This window comes from Azolla caroliniana, unplaced genomic scaffold, assembly GCF_043228905.1.
Source record: "Azolla caroliniana isolate FFs.n. ecotype wild unplaced genomic scaffold, voAzoCaro1.0.p SCAF_14, whole genome shotgun sequence".
Lineage (NCBI taxonomy): Eukaryota > Viridiplantae > Streptophyta > Polypodiopsida > Salviniales > Salviniaceae > Azolla > Azolla caroliniana.
This window is the reverse complement of record NW_028230449.1, coordinates 19,839,733-19,864,276: the sequence shown is the minus strand read 5'-3', so window position 1 is coordinate 19,864,276 and position 24,544 is coordinate 19,839,733. Positions and strand designations below refer to the sequence as shown.

General features: G+C 38.8%; 3 protein-coding genes across 4 annotated transcripts; 2 read left to right on the top strand and 1 right to left on the bottom strand.

Moving 5' to 3' along the window:
- Positions 1-396: 396 nt before the first annotated feature.
- Positions 397-7,857, bottom strand: LOC147855802 (kinesin-like protein KIN-12A). The gene is made up of 20 exons (XM_087330306.1): positions 7,189-7,857; positions 6,495-6,638; positions 6,319-6,402; positions 6,116-6,238; positions 5,972-6,031; positions 5,834-5,887; positions 5,665-5,757; positions 5,483-5,578; positions 5,218-5,363; positions 4,902-5,051; positions 4,678-4,807; positions 3,580-4,599; positions 3,383-3,502; positions 3,195-3,293; positions 2,925-3,023; positions 2,737-2,814; positions 2,546-2,644; positions 2,301-2,453; positions 1,388-2,215; positions 397-1,060 (listed from the first exon to the last, which is right to left on the bottom strand). Exons 1-20 carry the CDS (start codon positions 7,654-7,656, stop codon positions 734-736), a joined length of 4,371 nt encoding a protein of 1,456 aa, XP_087186432.1. The 5' UTR covers positions 7,657-7,857; the 3' UTR covers positions 397-733.
- Positions 7,858-14,817: 6,960 nt separating this feature from the next.
- LOC147855801 (protein NRT1/ PTR FAMILY 8.2-like) lies at positions 14,818-19,152 on the top strand. Of its 2 annotated transcripts, none has more exons than XM_087330375.1 (5): positions 14,818-14,950; positions 16,625-16,751; positions 16,824-17,041; positions 17,122-17,687; positions 18,097-19,152. In XM_087330375.1, exons 1-5 carry the CDS (start codon positions 14,909-14,911, stop codon positions 18,950-18,952), a joined length of 1,809 nt encoding a protein of 602 aa, XP_087186501.1. In that variant the 5' UTR covers positions 14,818-14,908; the 3' UTR covers positions 18,953-19,152. The 2 variants fall into 2 exon arrangements, with proteins under 2 accessions (XP_087186501.1, XP_087186502.1); XM_087330376.1 differs by having other exon boundaries at positions 14,828-14,950; positions 16,594-16,751.
- Positions 19,153-20,426: 1,274 nt separating this feature from the next.
- LOC147855800 (WD repeat protein) lies at positions 20,427-23,433 on the top strand. The gene is made up of 3 exons (XM_087329972.1): positions 20,427-20,772; positions 21,420-21,619; positions 23,013-23,433. The coding sequence occupies exons 1-3, from the start codon at positions 20,506-20,508 to the stop codon at positions 23,098-23,100; spliced, it is 555 nt and encodes a 184-aa protein (XP_087186098.1). The 5' UTR covers positions 20,427-20,505; the 3' UTR covers positions 23,101-23,433.
- The last annotated feature ends 1,111 nt before the right edge of the window (positions 23,434-24,544 follow it).

Below are 24,544 nucleotides of genomic sequence, written 5' to 3'. Positions count from 1 at the left end.
ATATAGACTACAATGAATAAGAAAATATGAGCAATTGGTATTAAGTTTTGGTACTGCCCCTTCTATACGTTGTTGGCTACTGTCATGATATTTACTCAAAACAATAATTCCCATTTGCACATATTGCTGAGCAAAAGCCATAATATACACTACAGACATACATCAAACTCCTCTGATGAATTCCTTGCCATTAAGGATGCGCACATATTGCTAAGCAGAAGCCATACACTACTGATGCACACAAAACTCCATCGGTGAATTCCTTGCCATTCAGGAGAAAATACTCTGAATGTCCAAATTGAACTCGTTCAGTGAATGCTTGCCATCAAAGAGAATTCCCGTTACTAAATGAAAATAGCAAAGCTTTGCTTTGTAGTAGAGATCGTTTGCAGCAACAAGCACACAATCAAAGGTTCTTCATTTTTATTAAAGGTTCCAATCATTGCGACGTTATTTGCCGCATCAGTTTATTGTCATTTCTCAAGCAAAGAATGTTTTCTCAAACAGCCATATTATAGGAGAAGATATGCCTTTGATTAGTAGCTGGATGGATAAAATAAGACTGATAACTGGAACCAAAGCAACATTTTGATGAAACGCAAGCCAGGGTCCCCCTCTAGATATACATTACCATCTCTATGTGAGAAAGGCAGTGCATAGCGATGTCTCGTTGTACACATATATATATATGTATCTATATATAGAAGAGGATTGATAGATATTATCCGTGTCTTTAGGTAGCGCATAGATGTTCACCATAGAGGTCACGATGGTCATCTTCATCTTCATCATCGCAATAATTATCTTCTTCCTCACCCTGGTTATTCAGGTGATCCTCAGCAATGGAGCGAGCTAATGCCTCTTCTTCCTCCTCAGCCCCTGGGAACTCAAATTTCACTCGTTCTGCCATTACACACATGGGGCAAAGTTTGGACTTCTGAAATCTCGCCTCTAATAGCCTCTGATGCATGGTGGCAATTTCCGTTTTGTGTCTTCGTTTCAATTTGTCCATCTCTCGGTAAAGCTTCTCAACATCATCTGCAGCAAGGGCTGCAGCATCCTGCAGAAAAGTTCATCCACCGTAAGTCAAAGGCAGCCATGGCCAACCTCAATAGTGTGGCATATGATTCGTAATAATAATATAGCGCATTACATAATGCAAAGTTCATTAACCCTAAAGTAAATGGTCGATAGCAATCAACTATGCAGGAACAATCATAATAGACCAGCATCTCAATAAATAGTGGTAGTATCAGATCCATATTATTTTTAAATTCCAGTAAATGTTACTAACCGAGTTACCATAATGGCCAATCTCAGCAAAATGCTGTATAAATACCAGCAATAAAAGACTAATTTGGCATAAGGCTACTTATTTGTTTTTTACCTGTGCAATCAATGCAGCTTCTTCTGCCTCCTTCAGTCTAACCAGAAGCTCGCCCGCAGCTTGGACTGCATCAGCAGTGTCTCGTACCTGAGACTGCAAATTCTCTATTTGCTCTTGTGCAGCTCTTTTCTCTTCCTCGTGCTCAAGTTTCATGGCTGATAATTCTGCAGCCTGTGCTTCAAACCACTTAGACCCGAGGAACCCTTGCATCTTTCCAGCCTTCTTTCTTGCTTCTGACATGGCATCTCTCACTTTCCTGTGCTTTGCAAGCAAAGAAATGTGCTTCTCTTGTAGTTCTGCATATTGATCCAGCAATCTAGCATGCCCTTCCATAGCTATTTGAAGAGTTTCCTTCAATTCATCAGCACATCGTTGTTGACCTTCTAATTCATATTTCCTTCTCTTCGTCTGTTGCTTGTATTCTTGAACTTCAGACCGCAGTTCTTCAATCAAGGACATCCATTCCTCCTCTCTCTCCATCCATTGTTGTTTTGACTCTTCGCATGCCTTGCAAGATCCTCTACTTACTACTACAGATGAGCGCTTGTCTGTGGAATTCCTTGTATCCTCATATAAAGGTGAACCTTCATCACTATATCCTCCAACAGTCGACCTGGATTGTACAGTTCTACTTTGTTTTGCAGATGTCGAAGTATCCAAAACATAAGACTGTAGTAGATTGCGGAGTTGAGAGATTTCACTTATCAAGTTCTCTCTCTCCCCTTGGTCACAAAAGCTCTTATATTGTTCAAGTTCTTCAGTGAGGCGTTGTTGCTTGATGTTAGCCAATGTTACTTCAGGATGATTGTCATATTTTTCTTGCAAAATCTGACACAGACCAGAAGTCACTTCAGGATATAATATAATTGTGGATAATACTTTGAATCAGATGATTATTTTACCAGTCTCTCACCTTGCGTTCATTTATCAGAGAAGACCACTCTTCACTCAAGAAGACATCAACCGGAATGGTTCCATCCATGAGTTTCTCAAGCCTTGCAATTTTCTCTTCGCTACTTCGTTGTAAAACAGCATTGCATTCTCTTTCCTGCTTGTACTGATGCAACTGAACCAAAATAACAGGTTATAAAACAGGGGTCTCTTGCAGATCAACATAGAGATGTTTATTTCCATGCATAATGTAACAATAGTACATACCAAATTGTTTAGCTGCTCAATTTCAGCATTTTTCCTATTTAGAGTTTCTTCCATGGCTCCCTCTCTACGCAAAGCTGATTCCAGGATTGTTTGTGTGTTCTGTTTTAAGCATCATTTCTTTAAATATGCCCTCAAATCGAATGGGGTAGATTTTTCCCTTGTATGAAATCATTTAAGAAAGACAATGTTACCTGGTCCTGATTGGTAGATATTTTTATCTCCTGTGAAGACCAGAGCAAAGAGGTTTGTGTAGCAGCTTCTTCCACATTCTAACATCATGGTAAAAATGAGTAAAATCATTCAGAATTACATATACATACAGGAGAATGACATGAAATAAGATAATAAAAATATGTGGAATGTAAAGAAGAGAATTTACCTTGACCACTGGCTCCTTCATGTGTTCTGAGACAGGATTAAACATTCTTGGGCTCTCAGGAAAGAAGATAGGCGAAGTTTGCACTGCTACTGTGACAGCCTGTATCAAGAAAGCTCACTGTTTTCTTGAATTTATATAACCTCACAATCAACAGCACGAACATTCCTTTATATGTGTTTTTTGTTTCTCGAGGGGAGATATGTAAGATTTTAAGCATACCATCACTAGAAAAGTTAAGATCAGAATTTCATCAAAAGATAAGGATTCTACCTCAACCGAATGCAAATTGTAGTCCATAGATTCAGGAACCTTCATTTCAAGCTCCTCATGAGAGTAAACAGGAGAAATTTCTGGTTTCTTATGAAATAGCTGCAGCCAACCATAAAACAGATTAATATCAGTAAATGTATGTTATCTACAGCCATTTTTTGCTCTGAAATAGAAACAAAATCATTAACCTGATCCGAAAGAAACTCCAAATCTATTTGACAGGTATCTTCCTCAGTCAAAAGTTGTGATCGAGAAACCTTGGGTAGTGCAGGTGAGCTTGATATCTCAGGTGAACTAAAAGTTAGGGTCTGGATAAAGAATTATGTGATTAGCAATAAATCTCGCACAATTTTTTCTTCAAATGTAACTTGGATGGAAATATTACCTGATTCATATGTGGTGACTGGGACTCTGTGACCATTTGAGGTGAGCCCATCTCATTGATCAATCCTAAACGAGCACTACCCTTCAGAGACATGGTTACTTTGTTTTGAGCAGAAATTTGGAGGCTTTTGCTGGTAATTTTCCTATCCCACATGGACTTTTGGAATGAGAACTGTGCCATTGAAGCATGGGCTCTGCTACATGTTTTCTTTTTATTATTTTGGATTATCTGCATTCCATGGTTTAAGCTTTCAGCTAATGTATCTGTATTACAGGATAACTTCTTGCTGAATTGCAAAGACGACCGTATGAATGTCAAAGACTCTCTCAGTGTCTGATTGAGTTCTGATGCACCTTGTGGAGAATCCAAACAACAGCTTGGTTCTTCTTCAACAACAGACAATGATTCATTTTCAAGAGAGCATTCCTTGGTATCATTATGGTTCAAAGAGCAATTTGACTCTTCAAGACTGTGTGTATCTTCATGTTGGCAAATGTCTGAACTCTCTTGTAATATACTTGCAACACCAAAGCTTTTCCTAGTAACTTGCTGGAGCCTTGGAGAAAGACTCAAAATGGGTGCTTCAAGACGTTCCTTTACCAGGGAAATACTGCTTAAAGCAGACATTTCAATACCATCCTTTGGTGGAGATGGAGTCAAATCAGGAATTGTTGAAACACTTAAAACAGGTGAGAGCACCTGAAGACCTTTAGGCGATGAGATACTTGAATTGGAAATTGATGAAACGCTTAAAATAGGTGAGAGCACTTGAAGATCTTCTTTAGACAAACTACCGTTCACACTGGAAATTGGCATGTGTTCGGGCGCATCTATGTGTTCTACTGCATCTTCATCTATCTCCATCTCTTCATCCGTGTCTGTGTCACAATGAGGCAACGTCAATGGGCGGCTAAGGCTCATTCTTAAAAGGTTGTAGCTTCGACGAGCATTCCAGCAAGTAGAGTAGCTACTGGCAGCTTCAGATGGACTTTCATTTGTCTTCATTCTCATTAGCTCAGTCTGCACATATAATGCAATGCATTGAGAACATAAAACTGTCACAAAAAGATAGCTCAAATAATTGATTGTATAATGAACCTTTAGCTGGCGAATTTGTTCCCGAAGAAGCTTAACATCATTCTCCGTCTCCTCATTAATTACTGCTTTGTTCTGTATGGACTTAGCTCTTTGGGCAAATCTCAATGTGCTCAAGGTCTCACTTTTACAGCTAGAATGGAAGAAGAAGAAGATATCATTCAGCCTACAGGTTTTGAGAGATGCATGACCATAAGAGAGGAAATTTCTTGATTGAAGCTCACTACCTGCTAGCAGGTGAAATAGCACAAATCATAGCCAATTTGGCATTACCACCAAGTGATTCTTGCATAAGAAATGTAAGCCTGGAATCTCGGTAAGGAATATGCCTTGGTCTTCCAGTTTGTGAGACCTCTGCTAGTATGTTTATCAGATTTCTGCAGAAAATTTGTGAGATTCAGTGTTCACTTATTAGCAGAATTTAATATTGAGAGAGATAACTTTAACTGTAATAAATTCCTACCCAAGCTGAGACAGAGAGTGTTCACTTATTAGCAGAATTTAATATTGAGAGAGATAACTTTAACTGTAATAAATTCCTACCCAAGCTGAGACAGAGAGCGATTAATGTTTCCTGCCTCTTTCAGGCGCTCTCCAGCTGCACCAGTGAGCTTCTGTCTCTCTGAACCGGCCAAATCAACAAGATTCATTCGGCTAGTCCTTATGCTGCTCACACCATCTGCCATGCTCTGGTAATAAAATCAAAGCAAAATATGCCGATGCTTCAGAAACCACAAATGAATGATGGTAAAAGCTAATCAAGCTTAATGCTTCAGAAACATGAGTCAAGATATATTATTTGGCTTACCTTGCACCGTGACTCAATCACACACATGAATAGTGTATGTGATCTGGAGCTTTCAAGATTCATACTTGTTGATGCAACCCTACGATTACTCAAACCCTAGATATTGCATTTCATCGTATGAGATATTCATTGATCCCACTGTACTCTATAAACATTATGCATTGTGACAATAAACGACATACCTTCAACATGAGGCGGAATACATCATGAACATTTGCAACAAACTCCTCTCTAAGGTTTTCCACATAAACACCTGCCTTAGTATCCTCTCTAACCTGTAAAGTGATTTTCGCAACCATAAAAAACATGCATCGGTCAATCTAAGCAAATTTAAACCTATATCATCATTACCTGTAGATTTTTCTGGAGTGGCTCTAACAAATCCGTAATCTGCTCATTATAGATCTGCCGTATAACGTAACCAATTTCGCCTCAGTACATTGTAACTGACACTATGAAGCTACTAAGTTAACCAGAGAAATACTACACCTCAAGGAAAGAACATCGACATTGATAATGAAGTTGTTTATCAGTGTTTTTCTGTTCCTCCTGTAAATAAAATGACAATAGTTTTTTCAAAATGAGCAGACAGAAATTGGCGTGGTCAAAACAAAACAAGGAGAATGTATGCACCTCCTTAATGCGTTCGAATAGTCGCTCAAAAACGCGCGGAGTCAACCCTCTCTCATTGCAAGGAGACTGAGCCAAAAGGTCTTGTGTTGATCCCCACATTGTGTAGGTTTTCCCACTTCCCGTCTGATCGGTGACAAATCCGATTATGGTTTAAATTTTTTGACAATATGTGATGAGAAACGAACAAGAAAGCATTGACATACCTGGCCATAGGCAAAAATCGAGCTGTTGAATCCCTGAAGACAATTCTCAACGAGTGGTTGGCCAACCAATTCAAACATTGATTGCTGTAATGAAAACAAATGTGTCAGATAGATGTAATTTTGTTTATCTCCTAGAGTGGTACGTACAATCGTGTTTCTTTCCTTCAGAAACTTGCCTGAGAAGATTCCACTGTAGCTACGTGGTCAAATGTAAACTGCTGATCAGCTACACATAAAGAATTCTCGGAAATCTTTTCCACAATTTCTGTGGCTTCTTCTAGTTTTTCTTTATTATTACATGGACGCACCCTCACAATGACCTGAACCAAAAGAAACTTCAACGTGAATATAGAATTTTATGGACCGAAACTCATCTATCAGAAGTTTTTATGTTTTAAAGAATCGGTCCACAGACCTGAAAAGGCATGCAACCATCAACATCACGATAGGTTAAACGCATCAAAAATAAACTAAATTTCAAACAAACGGAGAAATTCTGGAGCACATGAATGCAGTGCGAATATTACAATTCTCTAAGAATTTTCAAAATAACTGCCGAATAAGATTCATAAGGTAAGAATGAAGATGTCCTGAGAACGTAAAGAAACAATTTTTTCTCGTGAATCCCGAATTTATTAACTTTAAAGCATACAATTTAAATTTCATGGTAATGTAACGACGCCGAATATAGAGCACCGAGGACTAAAAACCATGCAATCAAAAGGTCACAATAAGCAGAGGACATTAAACAAGAGTGCAACGTGAATAATGATTTTGATGCACCAAAATTCAAACCAATGGTCCTAAACTTAGGCGATGAGAATATCTGTTGAGATATCAATCTTTCCATGTATCTGCAACAATATTTACCTTGACTCCTGAGTCATGATCAGAAGAAGACAGAACGCAAGTAACGTTAGATTCTGCTGAGACTGAAGGGATCTCGAGGTTAAGCTTTCTCTTCACATTTCCCTGCGCGTGATCTTGACCATTCCTCGCGGAATAAGAATTTACAGAAGGAGAAGGGCGAGGAGGTGGTGGACGAGGAGGAAGAGACATGCTTCCATGGTGATTAAGCTTCCCTTTGGAAGAAGCAGACTTCATGAGATGAGTGGCAGGAGAATTTGCATCAGAGTAAGGATGGGCATTTGCCTTGATGTTGAGAGCATTCTCCGGAGGTTGATTCTCGCTGTTATGTCGAGCTCGTCTCAAGACAGGGGTATTCACAACAGGAAAAGAATACTTGGATCGAGCTGTTGATGGTGAAGAAGTTGCAGAGAAGGGTCTGCGGTGTGAGGAAGAAGATGATTCTTCTCGAGGGGAACGAAGGCGATGCATGGTTGATGCGAGCTCGATTGACTGAGGAAAGAAGGAGATTTCAGATTTTTTGAGGGAGGAGGAGAAATTTGACGATGGTGAGAGGATGGAGGAGATTGGCCAATACAAGCACACGGACACAGATCGCAAAGAAGGCGATGACGGTGATGGCGACGGCGATGGCGATGGCGAAGAAGAAGAACGAGAGAACTCTCGGAGAAGATAAGAGAGTGGCCAAATTCCTGCCTGTTGGGAGGCCGAGAACGATGATTAGAAAAAGAAGAAGGAGAAGGAGAAGAAGGAGAAGATGTGTGCCTTCTTACCTGTGTTCTCGAGAGGTCAAGAACAGGAGGAGGAGGAGGAGGAAGGGAGCCCTGCAGCAGGCATGGGAACCCTAACCCTAGAAAAAAGACAGAGATAGACAGGCACAGGCACTGAGGGAGAGGGGGGGGGAAGAAGAAATAAGAAGAGGGAAGAAGAAGAAGAAGAAGAAGAAGGAAGAGAGAGAGAGAGAGAGAGAGAGATGCCTGCGTGAGGCTTGAGCAGAGAGATATGTCTCTTTCTCTCTCTTCTTTCTCTCTCTTCTTCAGAGAGCCGTTTGAATTTGAAGGGAAGAGAATGGGGGGGGGGGGGGGGGCTTTTAAGGGGCCTTTCACACGCCCCACATACATACACACACATAGAGAAAGAAAGAGAGAGAGAGAGAAACAGAAACACACACAAACTGGGCTCCTTCCCTTTCCTCTCTCCTGTTGATTGATTGATTGATTGATAATTTGATTGATAAAACTAACTCCAACCAAAATCAAAGAAAGTGCAACAAAAGCATACCTTGGTCTTTTTGATTGATTGATTTGATGGATGAATGGATTGGTTGCGCGTCGCTTTGCAAGGGTTTAGGGTAATGTGCGCTCCGTTCCGTTTCTTACACATGAGTTTAGGGTTTCGGGTAATGTGTGTTATGTTTCTTAGGCTTGGGTTTAGGGTTTAGGGTTTAGGGTAATGTGCACTCCGTTTTTAAGGCCTCCGTGACCACTTTCTCCTCCCCCAGTTGTTTGTAACACAATGCGAATATAGGATCATCTGCGTGATTCGACCCCATTATTGCTCAGCCAGTTTGTGAATGTACATGTTCGGCTATGCTAACCCATCGATATGGTTGTTCCTTGGTTTGTATCATTTATGCCCCACGTAAAGGTGTTACGAAATCGATCCTTACATGTATGTACGTACGCACACCCGAATCTTCTTCATCACTATTATTGAACTTGAGATCTCATATTGATTTCCATACATAATTATGTCAATGGGTGTTGGATCCTATTGCCCTTTACTAATCATCTCGCTCCTAAAGGAGGGAACGTCGTCGTCTAATTAATTGTCACGTTGTCTCTTGCACCATGAGCGTAGATCCTTTAGCCCCATCATGTATCACATTGTCCTCGGGCCTCAACTCAAGAAATAAATATCATTGCGGTTAGCATGCATTCAAATGAAGATATGTGAAAATCTCAAGAGCATCAAGTACAACTTGTCATGATTTCCACATGCTTGGTTATAACTTTAATCATATGTTTATGTTGTTATTTCACATGTCACTACAATAATATCATGTAAACTTGCTTGAATAGTGATTGCAAATTTGCAGCGGCATCTCTCTTGTCTATTTTAAATCATAGCGAGTTTGACTTATGCTTGCTTAATACAAGCACTTTGTTGCTATTCCCTTAAGAGCATGTGCCAACTAACCTTGAATAAAAAGTGCCATTATAATCGGCACAAATCAAACCCATTTGTTATGGTCTTGTGTGAATGTAATTGACCAACGTATTTGCTAAGAGGTGACGAATAACACACATTCCCCTTTTCACCCTAATATTGCCTTCTTTGCACTCTTATCCCCTTTCACTTAGCCTACCTCGGGGCCATTGTAAAGATATCCTACTCATTGATACTTTTGACTAATTACTTCAATGTCAATGCATGAGTGTTCAAATGGTAGTCTAGAAATTGGTCCCAAACGAAAGGCACAATAATCATGAGCAAATCATCACATAATTGAATTTGCGATGGGTAGGTTTAATTACATGATTACTATCATTTCTTTTGTCTTAATTTAAGTCTCTTTATAGTGACCTCATGATGTATGTGAAGCTCATTAAAAAGCTTTGGAAATAAGCAAAACTAAGGAAGCTTCAACCTAAAAAAGAAGAGAATAGAATAAAGTTTGGGGGTAGTAGAAGAGCTAAAGTTGGACTTCAAAGGCTAACAAGTGTGTCAAGACTTCACAAGGAAATAAAATCGAGAACAAGAATATCTACATATGAGGAGAAGTGACTCAACAATCATTTGAATCCATGCTCTCTACAGTGAGCTCTTACAACATACAATAGCTCGAAACTATAAGAAGGAGAGGAGGAAGGAGAAATATTACATCAATGCACACTCTCCCCAAACCAAAATTCACATCACATGCGGATGCAAGAACAAAAACCTGTGATTTTTTATTATAAAACGGAACATTGCTCTCATTAATTGGACCTTCTTGGCCTCCATTCTTTAGAAAGTATGTCTAGTTAAGCGAGTCACTTACACAGAGTTCTGTTAATATGTTGGATAGATGAAACAACACAATATATGTATCTTGAATATGTAAAATAGTTGTGTTTTCTAAAATACATATCAACTATATGATTATCTAAAAACAAATGAGACATCTTATTACAAATAATAGACATGTTTTTTTACAACTTGGTTTTTTCTTGGTAAGGCATTCCACATTTTAACCATATTTGGCACAGTGTGCCAATGTGTACTTCTTCATTATTTGTGCACACTTTCATTTGACGATATCACTTTATCTACACAAAGTAATTTTAGTTTGGATGTTGAAATTGACTCACATCATCAACATGGGTCTAATGTCGAGCATTCATTAAGAACCTAGCATTGGTAGAATGTCCCTCAACTTCAACATAGATAATCATGTCATGGGTCTAATGTTGATCATTCATTAAGAACCTAGCATTGGTAGAATGTTCCTCAACTTCATCATAGATAATCATGTGGTATGTGAAAGAAGGATCTCTTATAGGCAAGCATGTAGATTAATCATGTTGTTATGCGAATTATCTTTCCATCGTTAATCCTTTTACGAGAAAACCATGTTGGCCACATCATATTGTTCTCTAAGTCAACTTTGTTATATTAAAAACTTTTGTGTCCTATGCAATAAACATTCAGTCCCTAAAGTGGAACCGTGAATAATATTGTCACATTCACTGAGGGGTGGGTTGTAGGGTATGAAGGCTTAACACATAATTTTATCGAGGAGCAAGTGCATACACGATGGAAATAAGTAGATTATGTGTTTGTATTATGAGTAGAATAAATATATGTATGTCCATGGCATGGCCAATATTTGACCTATGGGACCAAATTAACATGTCATCTATGCCGGATATACTACGTGTAGTAAAAACTGTTGATGTGAAAATAATGCATGCCATATGTGCTCACCCTTATTGGTGGATATGTGAGTATGACGCACACATTATCATGCTCATCTAACAAGTCATCACATTTCTTACAAATTACTTGTTATATCCATCCTCCAATAGGTTTCCATCGCATATCCTTGTATTTGGGGTGATGATGGCAATTAGACTACATCAACACCTAATTATGTGAGTGAGTTTGAATAAGTGTTCGAGGTCTTCGAGAGCCAACGCTCATGGGAGTAGTGAGATGCAATTGGAGTATTTGAGAGAGAGCGAACGAGAGATATAGATGCTACAAAAGATATAACAATGACATGGCATTAACGAAACTGGAAGTGATTATACAATGATGCAAATAAGTCCAAATCTTTAATCAACCATCAATAGAACATAATCAACTCTAGAAAGCATTTGTAGAACATTGGAGTTTGCACCAATATATCGATACAAGAGTGATTTGGATATCTAAATGATCGAGTTCATTTAATACAAATGCATCTCACATACCTTTTATTACAATGGTGGACTTTAAACACACACATGCCTAAAGGAGTGTGGTTCAGGTTGTTACATTAATATGCCCCTTCAAGCTCAATTGTGTCATATCATCAAGTAACAATGGGGCCCACATGTGCTTTAGTGCAATTATCAGTCGTTTAACGATCAATCTAGATGCCTAGTTACGATCCATGCAACTTAGATGTTGTTGAACGATGCGAGTCGTATTGCTCAATCTATGTGGACATTGAAGTCCTTCAAGATTAGCTCATGCACACACCTTTGCATGCGGCAACAATCGTGCTCCTATACTTTGCCTTTGTGCTTGATAGAGACCAAGGGATGATGCCACAATCAACAATGGTTTGGTTTGGCTCAAGAGGGTCAAAACCGAACTGTTTAAAATTATCGAAACTTGAACCAAATCGAACCGAACCATGAAACCGTTAGAAAAAATCGAAACCATTAAAACCGCGGTTTTGTGGTTCAGTTTTTGTTTTCACATTAGGTCAAAATTCAAAATTTTAAAATTGCTCATTATTTCAAAATTTTAAATTTCAAGACATTTCGGATTTCCTCGAAAATGTTAGAATCAGGCTTAAAAATGGAAAGGTTGTTTAAAAAAATAACAATTAAGTGGCAATCCTAAACCATCAAACCGTTTTACCCAAATTGAACCTAACCGTTTAAATCGTTAAGTCGCGGTTCGGTTCAAATCGAACCATTGCCGATTGTTACTTGAAATCAACAATCAATTAGTAGAACTAGCCCATGTAACCCTCGAACAATATTGGAATTCTTGATTTGTCGAAGACACTTATACGAACCTCCTTCAAGTGTGTAGTGGAGCTTGATAAGTCAATACGCCCCTTTAAGCTCAATTATGACATTTGACAATTTATTCAAATTTGCGAAAGATTAATATATTACCATCATGATTCACTTTTTTTTATTTTTCCAAAAAAAAAACTACTTCCATTAGTTAAGGCAATGTACAAGGGATAATTTACAACTCATATCTTACAAGCCATCTTGCATGTCAAAAGAAAATAATATGCGTGGATGAAACAACAAAAGAACAACTCCAAAACACCACATCATTCGATGCGCATAACATTACCCGAATGCATACTCTACAAACAGAATTCAGCATAGATGTCCTCCATTCACTTCTCATGACAACACCCATCTAGATGTTAGGTACACTCGGGGGGAAACATTACCCAAATGCATACTCTACAAACAGAATTCAGCATAGATGTCCTCCATTCACTTCTCATGATAGCACCCATCTAGATGTTAGGTACACTCGGGGGGAACAACCACCGTGGTGGTTGATAATTCCATTTCGCTTTACCATTCACCATTTGCAGCATCGACGAACTGCTCCATTTCAGAAGGAAAAGAACTCTAGTTTCTTCACTTGCGTCTGAGGGCCCTTGAAGACTTTCAAACTCTCCTCGTAACGTAGATATAAGATTAAACAATATCATCATTAAATTCTCAGCCGGTGGGGTTCGCTTACCTGCAAAGTCCTCCTTGCACCTAGATACCCACACTTGCCAGACCGTAAGGCTGACCACTAATAACCATATGTCCACGTAGCATTATTGTAAGACGAATGAACCTCCTTGCGCTGGTTGCACAGATCCTTGCATCACCTTTAAAGGACTATTTCCATTCCACCCTTGAAACCACGAAGCCGATTCAGTGGCCAACCAAGTGAATGTTGCGCTCGATACATGAACCTCAACCCCAAACCGAGCCAAGATTCTTAAGCTCCTCAGCCAAATTTCTTGTGCTCATGGGCATCACCACAAACAATGAGCAATGTCCTCCAAGCTCGCACTACAAGCCTCGCAACCACTCATGCCGCCTCTATTCCCAAGCCACTCTCGACCCCGAACCGAGCCAAGATTCTTAAGCTCCTCAACTAAATTTCTTGCGCTCGTGGGCAGCACCACAAACAATGAGCGATGTCCTCCAAGCTCACACTACATGCCTTGCAACCACTCATGCCGCCTCTATTCCCAAGCCACTCTCCCGTTGGGTGATTGACCAGAAAAACACTTTTTGATACAATCCATTGACATGAACATCGCAATCTCCAAAGATGGAAGTGTAAGCCTCACAACATCACATGTTGGCCATGTCGATTAAACTCGTCTTCTCTTCCTCAATCATGACCACCATCCAATCTTCCTTCATTGTGATCGCTATATGAGTGGAAATAGAGCATTTGGTTTTCCAAAGCCACAATCTTCGTGTCTACGTGGTTTTCCTTGAAAAGTTAACCAATTAGACGTTGGAGAATGATGGTGATCCCATGTAAGCTAAACAATTGTTATATGCTGGCCAAATATATATGTAGTATCTCATATTTTCCAATTGAAGTCGATTGTCCTTTACACTTTTGCTCGTTTGCGCTTTCATCGATCTATCCTCTCATTAGTCTATTCGCTCATTTGTGCATGCACTCATCCATTCACTTTACCTTTGGTGCATCCTATTGTATGATCCCTTCCTTATTCACTCCTCTATCTATGCAATCTCCCACTCATCTAATCATATCCATAAATCTTGACACTCGTGAGTCGTCCATCCATCCATCCATTTGATGCGAATGACAGAACAACGTCTTCAAAAGCAATCCAAGACGATTAGCTTTTGTTGCAAAAGGTGAACATGCTTGAATCACACAAAACCTATGTGATGATGGTGCGATGATTCCTCTAATGTCGCAACTTCAAGGCCATGCGTTTGATAAACGACGATAATGTTTTGAAAGGCTCTTTATGGGTGAACCGTGAGAGTAAACAAAGTAATGCATAGTAAAAGGAGTTGGCAATGACTCAACTCAAGCTTGAACCGCGTCAGTAAACCATTTTAAAATGGTTTGGCGGTTTGGTTGGGCTCGGTTCAAGATTGAGCCTCCTAAACCGGTTTGAGGTTGGTTTGGCGGTGTTCAAGGCAGAACTGAACCGTTTAGGGCTAAAATAGTTCCTAAACCGGTTCATATAGCAGTAAGCCGATATTAGATGTGTCTTATGTTTCCGAGAGCAACCACATTACATTACATTCATTGCACATAGTCAGAAAAAAGCTGTTCTGCTGAAAAATGCAAAGAGACCCACCCAAGAGCAGAGTTCGAATCCGATTCTACTACTACCTTGCAGAGTTTAGAAACCATTCCGGATATGGCGCCGCAGCTCGGAGGCGCAGAAAGCAAAAGGGCAGGCGAATCAGAAGAAGAAGAAGGATTCTGAGTCTCGGGGATGTACGAGCAACTAGATCAGGACGATCATCTCCCCCCTCCAGTGAGTGTATAGCTGAGAAACGCTCTTTCTCTCTTTTATTGTTGAATCGGAATAGCGTACATGTCAATGGTTTCCGAAACCGAAACCGAAACCGAAGAAGCTCAACATAATGAATGGCCGAACTGAAGCACCCTCGTCTAGTATGTGCATATATATACGTATATATACACTTGTGTACGTCTCGACCGTCTATGTGTACACGTGTGTATGTTCAAGTGTATATGTATATACGCGTCTTTGACTTTTGTGTGTATATATATGTGCTACTGTATGTATGTGTGCATCTATGTTGATGTGTGTATGTGTATTTTCATGTATGTGTATGTGTATGTACATATGTACAGTGTATACATGTGTATGTACATATGTATAGTGTATACATGTAGTGTGTGTGTAAATATGTGCAATCCTTTGTTGAAATTTCTTTGAGGAACATCGTACGCCTGATATATGTAAGGTGCAAGGCAATACATAGATTGCTCAAAAATGGAAAATACATGGCCAAATTGATTGGAATGCTCTTTTAGGAAAAATACTCAGTGCAAAAATACTCAAGGCAAATCCATTGATGGAAATCACCTTTCTGCATTGCAGGCTTTTCTAAAGGAAATGCATGCCTGTTAATGTCAAGTCATACAAAATCTCTGTTTTACACTTGATAATCAGGGCGTTGGATTTGATATAAGAGGCTGTGTAGTGTGACAAAGCTCTTAATTTAGCTTTTGAGTACGGGTATTAGGATCATGTTGTTCAAGCAGATAATGAAGATTTACGTGATCCTTCTCTGGAACAACTGGAAGGTTAATTATCATTTATGTGAAAAACTAGCTGTAGAATGTTTTTCTCATGGACAGCAATAAAATAGATTGCAAAATGTTGTGCTAAGATTCAGAGCTATATATATTGAAATCACAACCCACTACATATTGATTTAATAGCAATGATGTGAATGCCAATCAAAAGAATAATATGTTTTCTAATAGGAAAACCTTGGGTTATGATTAACTTTGGAGGAATGCTTAAGCCAGGATTCCTAAGCAAGCAAATGGATCATTTATATTGTATTTTTATATGCTTCAGATTGAGATTTCGAGTACTTAGGGAGGACTCTATTTTTAAAGAGCTTTCTGAACAGGGATGGTTGGGTGGTCCAACGTTGTTGACTCATGGGACATTCTGCAGCTCATTTAGTTATTTCTTGTGCTCTTGGCTGTACTTCTTATAGCACATACATCAATTACATTTCTCTGGATAATCACTATCCATGGGTAGCCTCCCTCAAGTTTATTTCATTTCAACTGCTGATTATTGTGCTTAGGCAAAATTTCATCCAAATGTTAGGTCCATTCTGTCAGTTTCTATTGCATTAAATATAGAGAATCTGTCCTTTTTCCTGAAAATCTTAAAATGGCAATTTGCAAACGGCCACAGAGAGATAGATTTTTTGAAACATTGATTGACTTTCAAAGGTGCATGATAGTAATATGGTCATGCTTGACCAGATCAGAGACAAGGTTAACATCTGAAATAGGAGTCCAGTGACAAAGTTCGTACACCCACCATATTTAGATGTTTAAGTTTGTGTATTGTTAGTGACAAAAAATCAAAACTTTTTCAATAATTATAGTCTGGCTATCATACAGAGCAAATCATCTTGTACCTGTATTCCACCAGGGTAGAACTACACAAATAGACATGGAAGATGGTCAGCTATGGGTAGGCGATGGTTCTGTGGACAGAAGAGGAAGAATAGCTCTGAGGGCTAAGACAGGAGGCTGGAGAGCGGCACCCCTTATTTTTGGTAAATTATTGTATTCTAACTTTAAAAATATTATCTGATTGTATCGATGACTATCTCCTTGTATTTCCCCAGGGACAGAGATATGTGAAAGAATGGCATCGTTGGGGCTTCAGCGTAATCTAGTGACATACTTTGTTAACGAATTGAACCTCAGCAAACCAATTGCTGCAAACATGGTCTCAAATTTTGTGGGAACACTGTATCTTACACCATTTTTAGGTGGTTTTATGGCTGATTCTTACATGGGCCGTTTCTGGGCAATCTTTGCTTTTGCTATAGTTCAATTGATTGTAAGTCTTAGCAACTCATAAAATGTTGACTTCAAGCTGCTGGATCTGCATAGATACACTGAATGTGTCTGAATTTGTAGGGAATGGTCATCTTAACACTCTCAGCTTCACTCCCGTCATTACGCCCACCTGCTTGTGATTCATCAAGATCGAATTGTATTGCTGCTCATGGTGTCCAGCTAGTTGTACATTACATTGCTTTGTACCTCATTGCTCTTGGGAACGGTGGTATCAAACCAAATGTTTCCTCCTTTGGAGCAGATCAATTTGATGAGCATGATGCTAAAGAATGGAAGCATATGCCATCTTTTTTCAATTGGTTCTATTTTATCATTTCTATTGGCTCACTTGTTTCTGTAACGGTATTTGTCTACATTCAAGATAATGTTGGCTTTGGCTGGGGGTTTGGCATACCGGCAGCCCTTATGGCGATAGCTATTGTTGTCTTCTTTGCTGGGTCAGCTCTTTATCGATACAAGCTACCCTCTGGCAGTCCTCTTACACGTATTGCACAGGTGCTGGTTGCAGCCTCCAGGAAACATATGGTTTCTCCTCCAGTAAGCAAGGACTTATTGTATGAAGAAGAGGTCAGTGGAGATGTTGGACACACACCAGTCAAAAGGCTTCCTCACACTCATCAGTTCAGGTATAGAATTTGAATTTGTCTGAATTTTCTTATGAGTCGTGATATCTTACATAGAATCTTACGTACATGATGCATCTATTCATAAAGAATTCAGTAGTAGTTAATGGTTTCTAATATCTTATGTAGAATCTAACTTAGATGGAATCTTTTTTATTATAAAAAATACTCTTTCAGAATGGACAATAACTAATGGTTTGTAATAAGCTACATAGAGTCCAACTTAAATGTCAGTATTTTTCATTACAATGAATATTATTCTTTTGCCTTATTGTTCTTAAGAATGAGTTGTAATATCTAACTTAGACGGGAGTATTTTCATGAGAGAATACTGTTTCTTTTCATTACTCTTCTGTAATTCGTTTCTTCCAGCTCAATTTTGTGTAGTCATAGGATCTGAATCTTTTTTCAGGTGCCTGGACAAAGCTGCGGTTATATCTGGTAAAGAAAAGGCTTTTGCCAGTAGGTGGTATGTATGTCCTGTGACTCAAGTTGAGGAGGTGAAGATACTACTAAGGATGCTTCCGATATGGGCAAGCACGGCATTTGTATGGACTGCATTAACACAAATGGAGACATTCTCTGTGCTCGAAGGAGCAACATTGAATGGACATATTGTGGGGAGTTTTAACTTTCCACCAGCATCATTATCAGTCTTTGAGCTGATCAATGTGCTTCTCATTCTCCCACTCTATGATCGTTTTTTTGTGCCAATCATGAGGAGGGTAACGGGCCATGAGTGTGGAATCACCACATTACAAAGGATTGGAACTGGGATAGTTTTTTCTATACTTGCGATGCTAGTTGCTGGATTGGTTGAATTGAAGAGAATTCATGTAGCTGAAGCTTATGATTTACTTGATCAGCCCGATGTGACAATACCAATGAGTATTTTCTGGCTTGTGCCGCAATACTTTTTTCGTGGCAGCACTGAAATCTTCACCCAGATTGGTCAACTTGAATTCTTCTACAATGAAGTTCCCGACAATATGCGGAGCCTTGGTACGGCCTTGTACTTGAGCACTATTGCTGTAGGCCATTTTTTGAGCACTTTTTTGGTAACTGTTATCAATGATGCCACTGGGCATGATGGGAATGAGACGTGGATTTCAGACAACTTGAATCGGAGCAAACTCTACTATTTTTACTGGCTATTGGCTGGTCTCAGCGTTGCCAATTTTCTCATATACCTCATTTGTGCACATTGGTACAGATATAAGCCATCAGTGAAGAAATTCAATGTTCCTGAGAATCAACAAGATGGCTAGAATTTTCACTCAGATACTTCAGATGATGAAATGAAGTATCTGAGTGAAAAGTTGTATTTGGGATCCTATTAAATTGCAGCTCTGGTATAATTCCTTTATGTATATTTCTTATATTTATGTACCGATTTCTCATTCAAGGGTATGAGTCACAATTGTCAAGTAGTATTTGTGTTGTCCTTATATATGATGCAAGTTATGTTGTCATGGAACTTTGTTGGTGCTGTTGGTGATTGGAACTTTTTACTAAGGCGGCAAATTTAGAAAAACATACAAAAGTCATTGTAAATTTTTTGGGTAATTTCATTTGATCAAACTTTAGTGGGCTTTGGTTTGTTGTACAACTTATCAAGTGGGTCTTCAAATATCTTTGATAAGATATACTGATCATTGTTTAGCATAACATTGCCAAAATTATTTTGACTCCAATAAGATACAATGGGTCCACAATGCTAGTAGCCAATTGCCAAAATTAGGAGGAAGTAACCTCCCCTCCCCACCACAATGTTTTCCCACTTAGCCTTAGTACACGGTCATCCTACTCTATCTTATTATAGTGATTGATGGCTCCTTATATAATGGTGAAATCCATCTTCTCTTGATCCTATTGATGGTGATACATGTGCCACATAAAAGTAATTTTTTCAAGAAGGGATCATCCTACATGGTTTCTCTTAATTCATCTAGATCCTTGGGTGCACCTGCGCATGCATGTTTCAAGAGGGCTCTTGGAGGTCATATTGCTAGATGTGTGGCGACCCTTTCTCGTGAGGGCTTGCCCTAAGATGAAGCTCATACCAATTGAAGCGTGAAACAAAAGGGCTTTGAAAACATCCATCGATTTGTATCAAGTAGCCCTCCCATGCTATATACAAGGGGAAAAACGGACAAGAGGAGGTCAAGGACTACTACTCTCGAGAGCATGCGTACGCACCATTCAGAAGCGCGATTAAAGTATAGCCGATGGTTTGTTTATAACATTAAACAACAACCAATGAGGCATCTTGTTTATAGGAGGTTTGTGTTTGTAAATTGCCCAACTGGTTTCTCTCATGTTTTCATACCATGAAACATAATACGTAATATACTCGAATGCATGGGCAAATATTCCCTTTCATACGAATGCAAACGAATGGAGTATGTTATCAAAACATTCGTATGTTTTGTTTTTTACACTTTTTACCTTAACTTTCTTACCTTGAATTTTTTTTTACCTTATAATAAAAATGGATACAAAAGTATGGTGTTTACCATACGCGAATGTTCGAATGAAAGAATGGTTCGTATGGTTCATAGTACATAGTACTATGCCATGAAAGATAACTACACCCCTTTCTTATAGTTAATAATATAGTGGGGTATGTATGTATTCTGAGAAAATATTCAACAACACAGGGACCCATCCATCATTATACACGCTCTCAGAGACAGAGACAGAGACAGAGACAGAGACAGAGACAGAGGCTGGATCCTTCAGGATCCGATTGATTCAAAGCTTGAAACAGAGAAGGCAAGTTTCTTCACATCAGAGTGGTGGAAGCAAGAAGAAAGGAAGCATGAGCGGCACGAAGCATGTGCAGGTGGAGTTGTTCATCGGAGGGAAAGGACCCTGTCACGTGTTCAAGGCCCCCCTTGGAGGATGGGATGAGAACAGATTAGACCTAGAGGCAATCATGGTCGCCCACAAACTAAACAACCTCTATGCTTTCTCCCTCGTGAACGGCCGCGGGAATCGGCTCCTCTACAACCCTCGGAATGGCCTCTCTCATATCGCTTACTCAGGCAAACCTGATGTTGTCATTCGGCTCGATGGTGACCTTGCGGTGAGTGCTGGAACCCTAAATCATCACACATCATCTATGTTATGTTATGAGCATACACATGATCTGAGAACCCACATCATCTATATGTTATATGATGATCATTAAGTGTAACCTAACAACCCACATCATCTAAATGTTGTGTTGCGATTATTAACTGCAACCCTAAACACTCACGTCTCATGTATGTTATGCTATTTTATGAGCATACGTATAACAGACATCATTCGTTATGTTATGAGCATACATATACGCAGATGTGATGATACATAATCTGGGGGGATGGCTATGGCTTGGAAGGCAGACAATATATGAAAGGGGAGGTAAGCACAAGGTCTTCTAGCATTGGCATAACTGGGATTATGAAGTAGAATTAAGGCTCTAGAGAGACATGTTAGCCACCACAGCGCACAATCTGGATGGATGGTTATGGTATAGGTAGATATCTTAGGTCTAGCTAGATCTATGATAAGGGAGGTGCTGACAGTCTCATTATGCCTTGGCTCAGGTTCCCTTGAGAGGAGAATAATCCTCTCTAACCTACCCCTTTTAATTTTCTGAGTATGATGTTGAGGATATCGGCATTAACAATCTCCCTAAAACTCAACTACTTCGTGTTCATCATTTCAATCCCTCTTCATTTTTGTCAGGATTCCTACCTCTTCTTGTTGGTGAAGTTTCTTTCTGGAATTGCTTTGATGGGTGGATTGGCCTTCTTTCTGTTCTCCAATTCACTCCCAGAGTCCCTTCATCAGATTCGGGACTCGGGAAGAAATCATGGTGCAATTCTTGCTTGCTTCATCACAATGCTCTATACTCAACTGATTTGGAGGCCTGCGAGAAATAAAAGGTAAATCTATCCCTGGTTGATCATGTTCATCTTTTTACTAATTTTTAAAGGCTATACGCGTACCCACCTCATGTTTCATTTATACCATTTACATAAGGGAAATTGGCTTCCATATTTCCCTAAATTTTCCTAATTTAAGGTCAGTTTCACCTTGTGACATTAAGAATCAAGTGCTGGCACAACCTATGATATTTGTTTTTCTGTTTTGTGTAACATGGATATATTCTTCATGTTTTGGTATCTTCACATCTAGCCATTGGTTCAGCCTGCGAATCTGCATCTATGTATGACTCTCAGTAGGTTAATGCAATTTATTGGCTTTTTTCAAGAACTCAGAAACTTTGAAAGCAAGAATCAGTCATTTCAGGAATGTGAATAGTAAATGAAGGCCATCCATTCTAATTTCATATATCGGGTGATCTCATATTGCCCACTTTTTTCATGCTGCTCCACCAAGATACTTGATTGGTTCAACTGATCTGACCTTTGCATGAGTTTAAGGTTTTTAGCAGTGAACTTGGTTTTGGAGTTTTCGAGAATTCTAGGATTTATGATTATGCAGTTTATTTATGATTGGGGGAAGGGATGGCTAAGAAGAATGACCAGGCTTGTGAATAATTGTGCTCTCCCAAGGGGAAACCATGAAACAAGGCCATGAAAGAAACAGGAAACAATGGTCCAACTGGGTCACAGATCCAGAGTGTAACAAACTTGGAGATATAATTATTATTCCATTGTCTATTTGATTTCCAAGTCTATCATGGAAATCTCCATGGATTCCCATTGGTCTATTTGATTTCCAACATTACTTGTAAAAGCAATGTACTAAGCATCCAACTCTTGCAACAAATGTAGGTGACAATAGGTATTTATAACAACTATTAAACTTTCAGAACAAAAAGGTGTGGACAACCTGGAGTATGCAACTAATTTTGCATTATCATTTTCGGATGGTCAAAGTTGCAGTTTTTCAACTTTGATCTTTGCTATAATAATGTCTCAAGACATATTAGTAGTAGTATTACATTCTTTAAATCTGATGCATGAATCATGATGGGCTATGGCTTAACAAAACAGGAGGACATAAAGGCTTTATGTGCCTGTCCTAATGATGACTAGATAATTATTGGCCATGGATATCAAATATGCCTATGAAAATATTTATCTATCAATCTTGTTCATCATCAAGTTTAGGGATCTCCCCGCTATTTGCTGACTTCCATAATGGCCACTTTCATTAGGTATTCACATTACTTGTAAAATGTTTGTTTATTTACTATGTGCATTCATTTTCATTTCATCTCTCAGTACCTTGTGATCGTTATTCCATTCATGTTTGTAATTTTCATGTTTTGATGAAGAGTTAAGGCTTAAGTTCAATGGTGTATTACAGGTACATGATGAGTGGTCAGAATAATTCCAGGCCCTCTGTTCAAGACTCCTCGGAAGATTCATCTCAGGAATCTAGGAAAGAAAAGTAATAGAACCCAACATATGCACTATGAGAAATGGAATTATCAATGAAGATAATGACATCCTTGTTTAAATGGGCACGTTCAGTTTATCATTTGCTGTGATTCAATATTAACTTTGAGGCAATTGTTGTAGCTTTAGCACAAATTTGCAAGCTCAAACACTGTAAACATAGGACTGCTGATTTGGGGGGTGCACTGTGATGTGTAAAAGTTGGATTTGGCTGAACAGTGTGAACTTGAGTTTGTCAGTGTTAAATTATTGGTCTTAAATGATTTACAAGGCTCCTCAAGGACATATATATCTTCCACGTTCAGGTCATGTGAATAAGGTTTTTCCCCCAACACCGGTTCCCATGTATTTGTATCATGGATGTAGTCTTTTTGGGATATGATGTCTTAATATTTTTTCATCCTTGATTTGATGTAACTGCAATTTTCACCACCTCTTGATTAATGGCACCCCAAGGAAGAAGAAAGATTTATTGAAAAAAACATAAGAGTTTTGACTTTCTATGGATGTTTTTACTTGTCAAAAATATCGAGATCAAGAGCTTAGGTCAAGCTTAATGAATAAAATGGTATATTATTGATCCAAAGGCCACAAATTAGGTTTATTCAGATATGCAATCTGAAAATGCATGTGCTTATCAATCAATGTAATCATTATTGTCTTTGGGTTGATTACTTGCATAGAATGTGGTGGTCTATTGAGTGCTCCCTTCAAATTGGTGTGGCGTGTGGTTTAATTCAAAGCTTGTGTTATCTGTTTGAATGTGTAGGAAGTTGTTGACGTTGTGAATGCAATATTTTGCATTATGTTATATCGTGTGACAAAAAGAATGTTATCCTTTCAAAGAACTCAGTCAAAATTTTGGCCACTCCAAAAATATTCATGGCTGCACTTTACATAGTTGTATTCACATCTTTGTTTCATCAATACACCTTTATGAAACATATTTTTACATGGAGTATAAGTAAAAATTGATAACCTTGTCATAGCTAACATACATTTAAAAATTTGGCTTGTCGAGGTGTAGCCTTCCAAGATGAGAACACTACTAAGTTGGCAATTGGTTGATTTGGAATGATGTTGAAATTGTGGTTGGAATGGAAAATATTCAAGCTTTATATGCTTTGCAATCATTGAAAAAGAAACAATGACAACCTTATTTATTAGCCCAATTTTGTCCCAACAATGACAAGCTATATCATTTTCTAGGGTTTAGAGGCATGCCCCATTGCATTTTAATCGTTTTAGGATAACCACCTTAATAGGTTGTCATGTACACTTCCAAAAGTTTTAGAAACTCAAGAATGTTCGACTTGCAAAAGCTTTAAACCCCCACCAACATTTCGGTGAACGAAGTGCCTTCTTCAGGATTGGACTCTAACGATATCAAAAGTTGTCTAAAACTTTGGATTGTTTGTGCGAAGAAGCATACATGTTTTA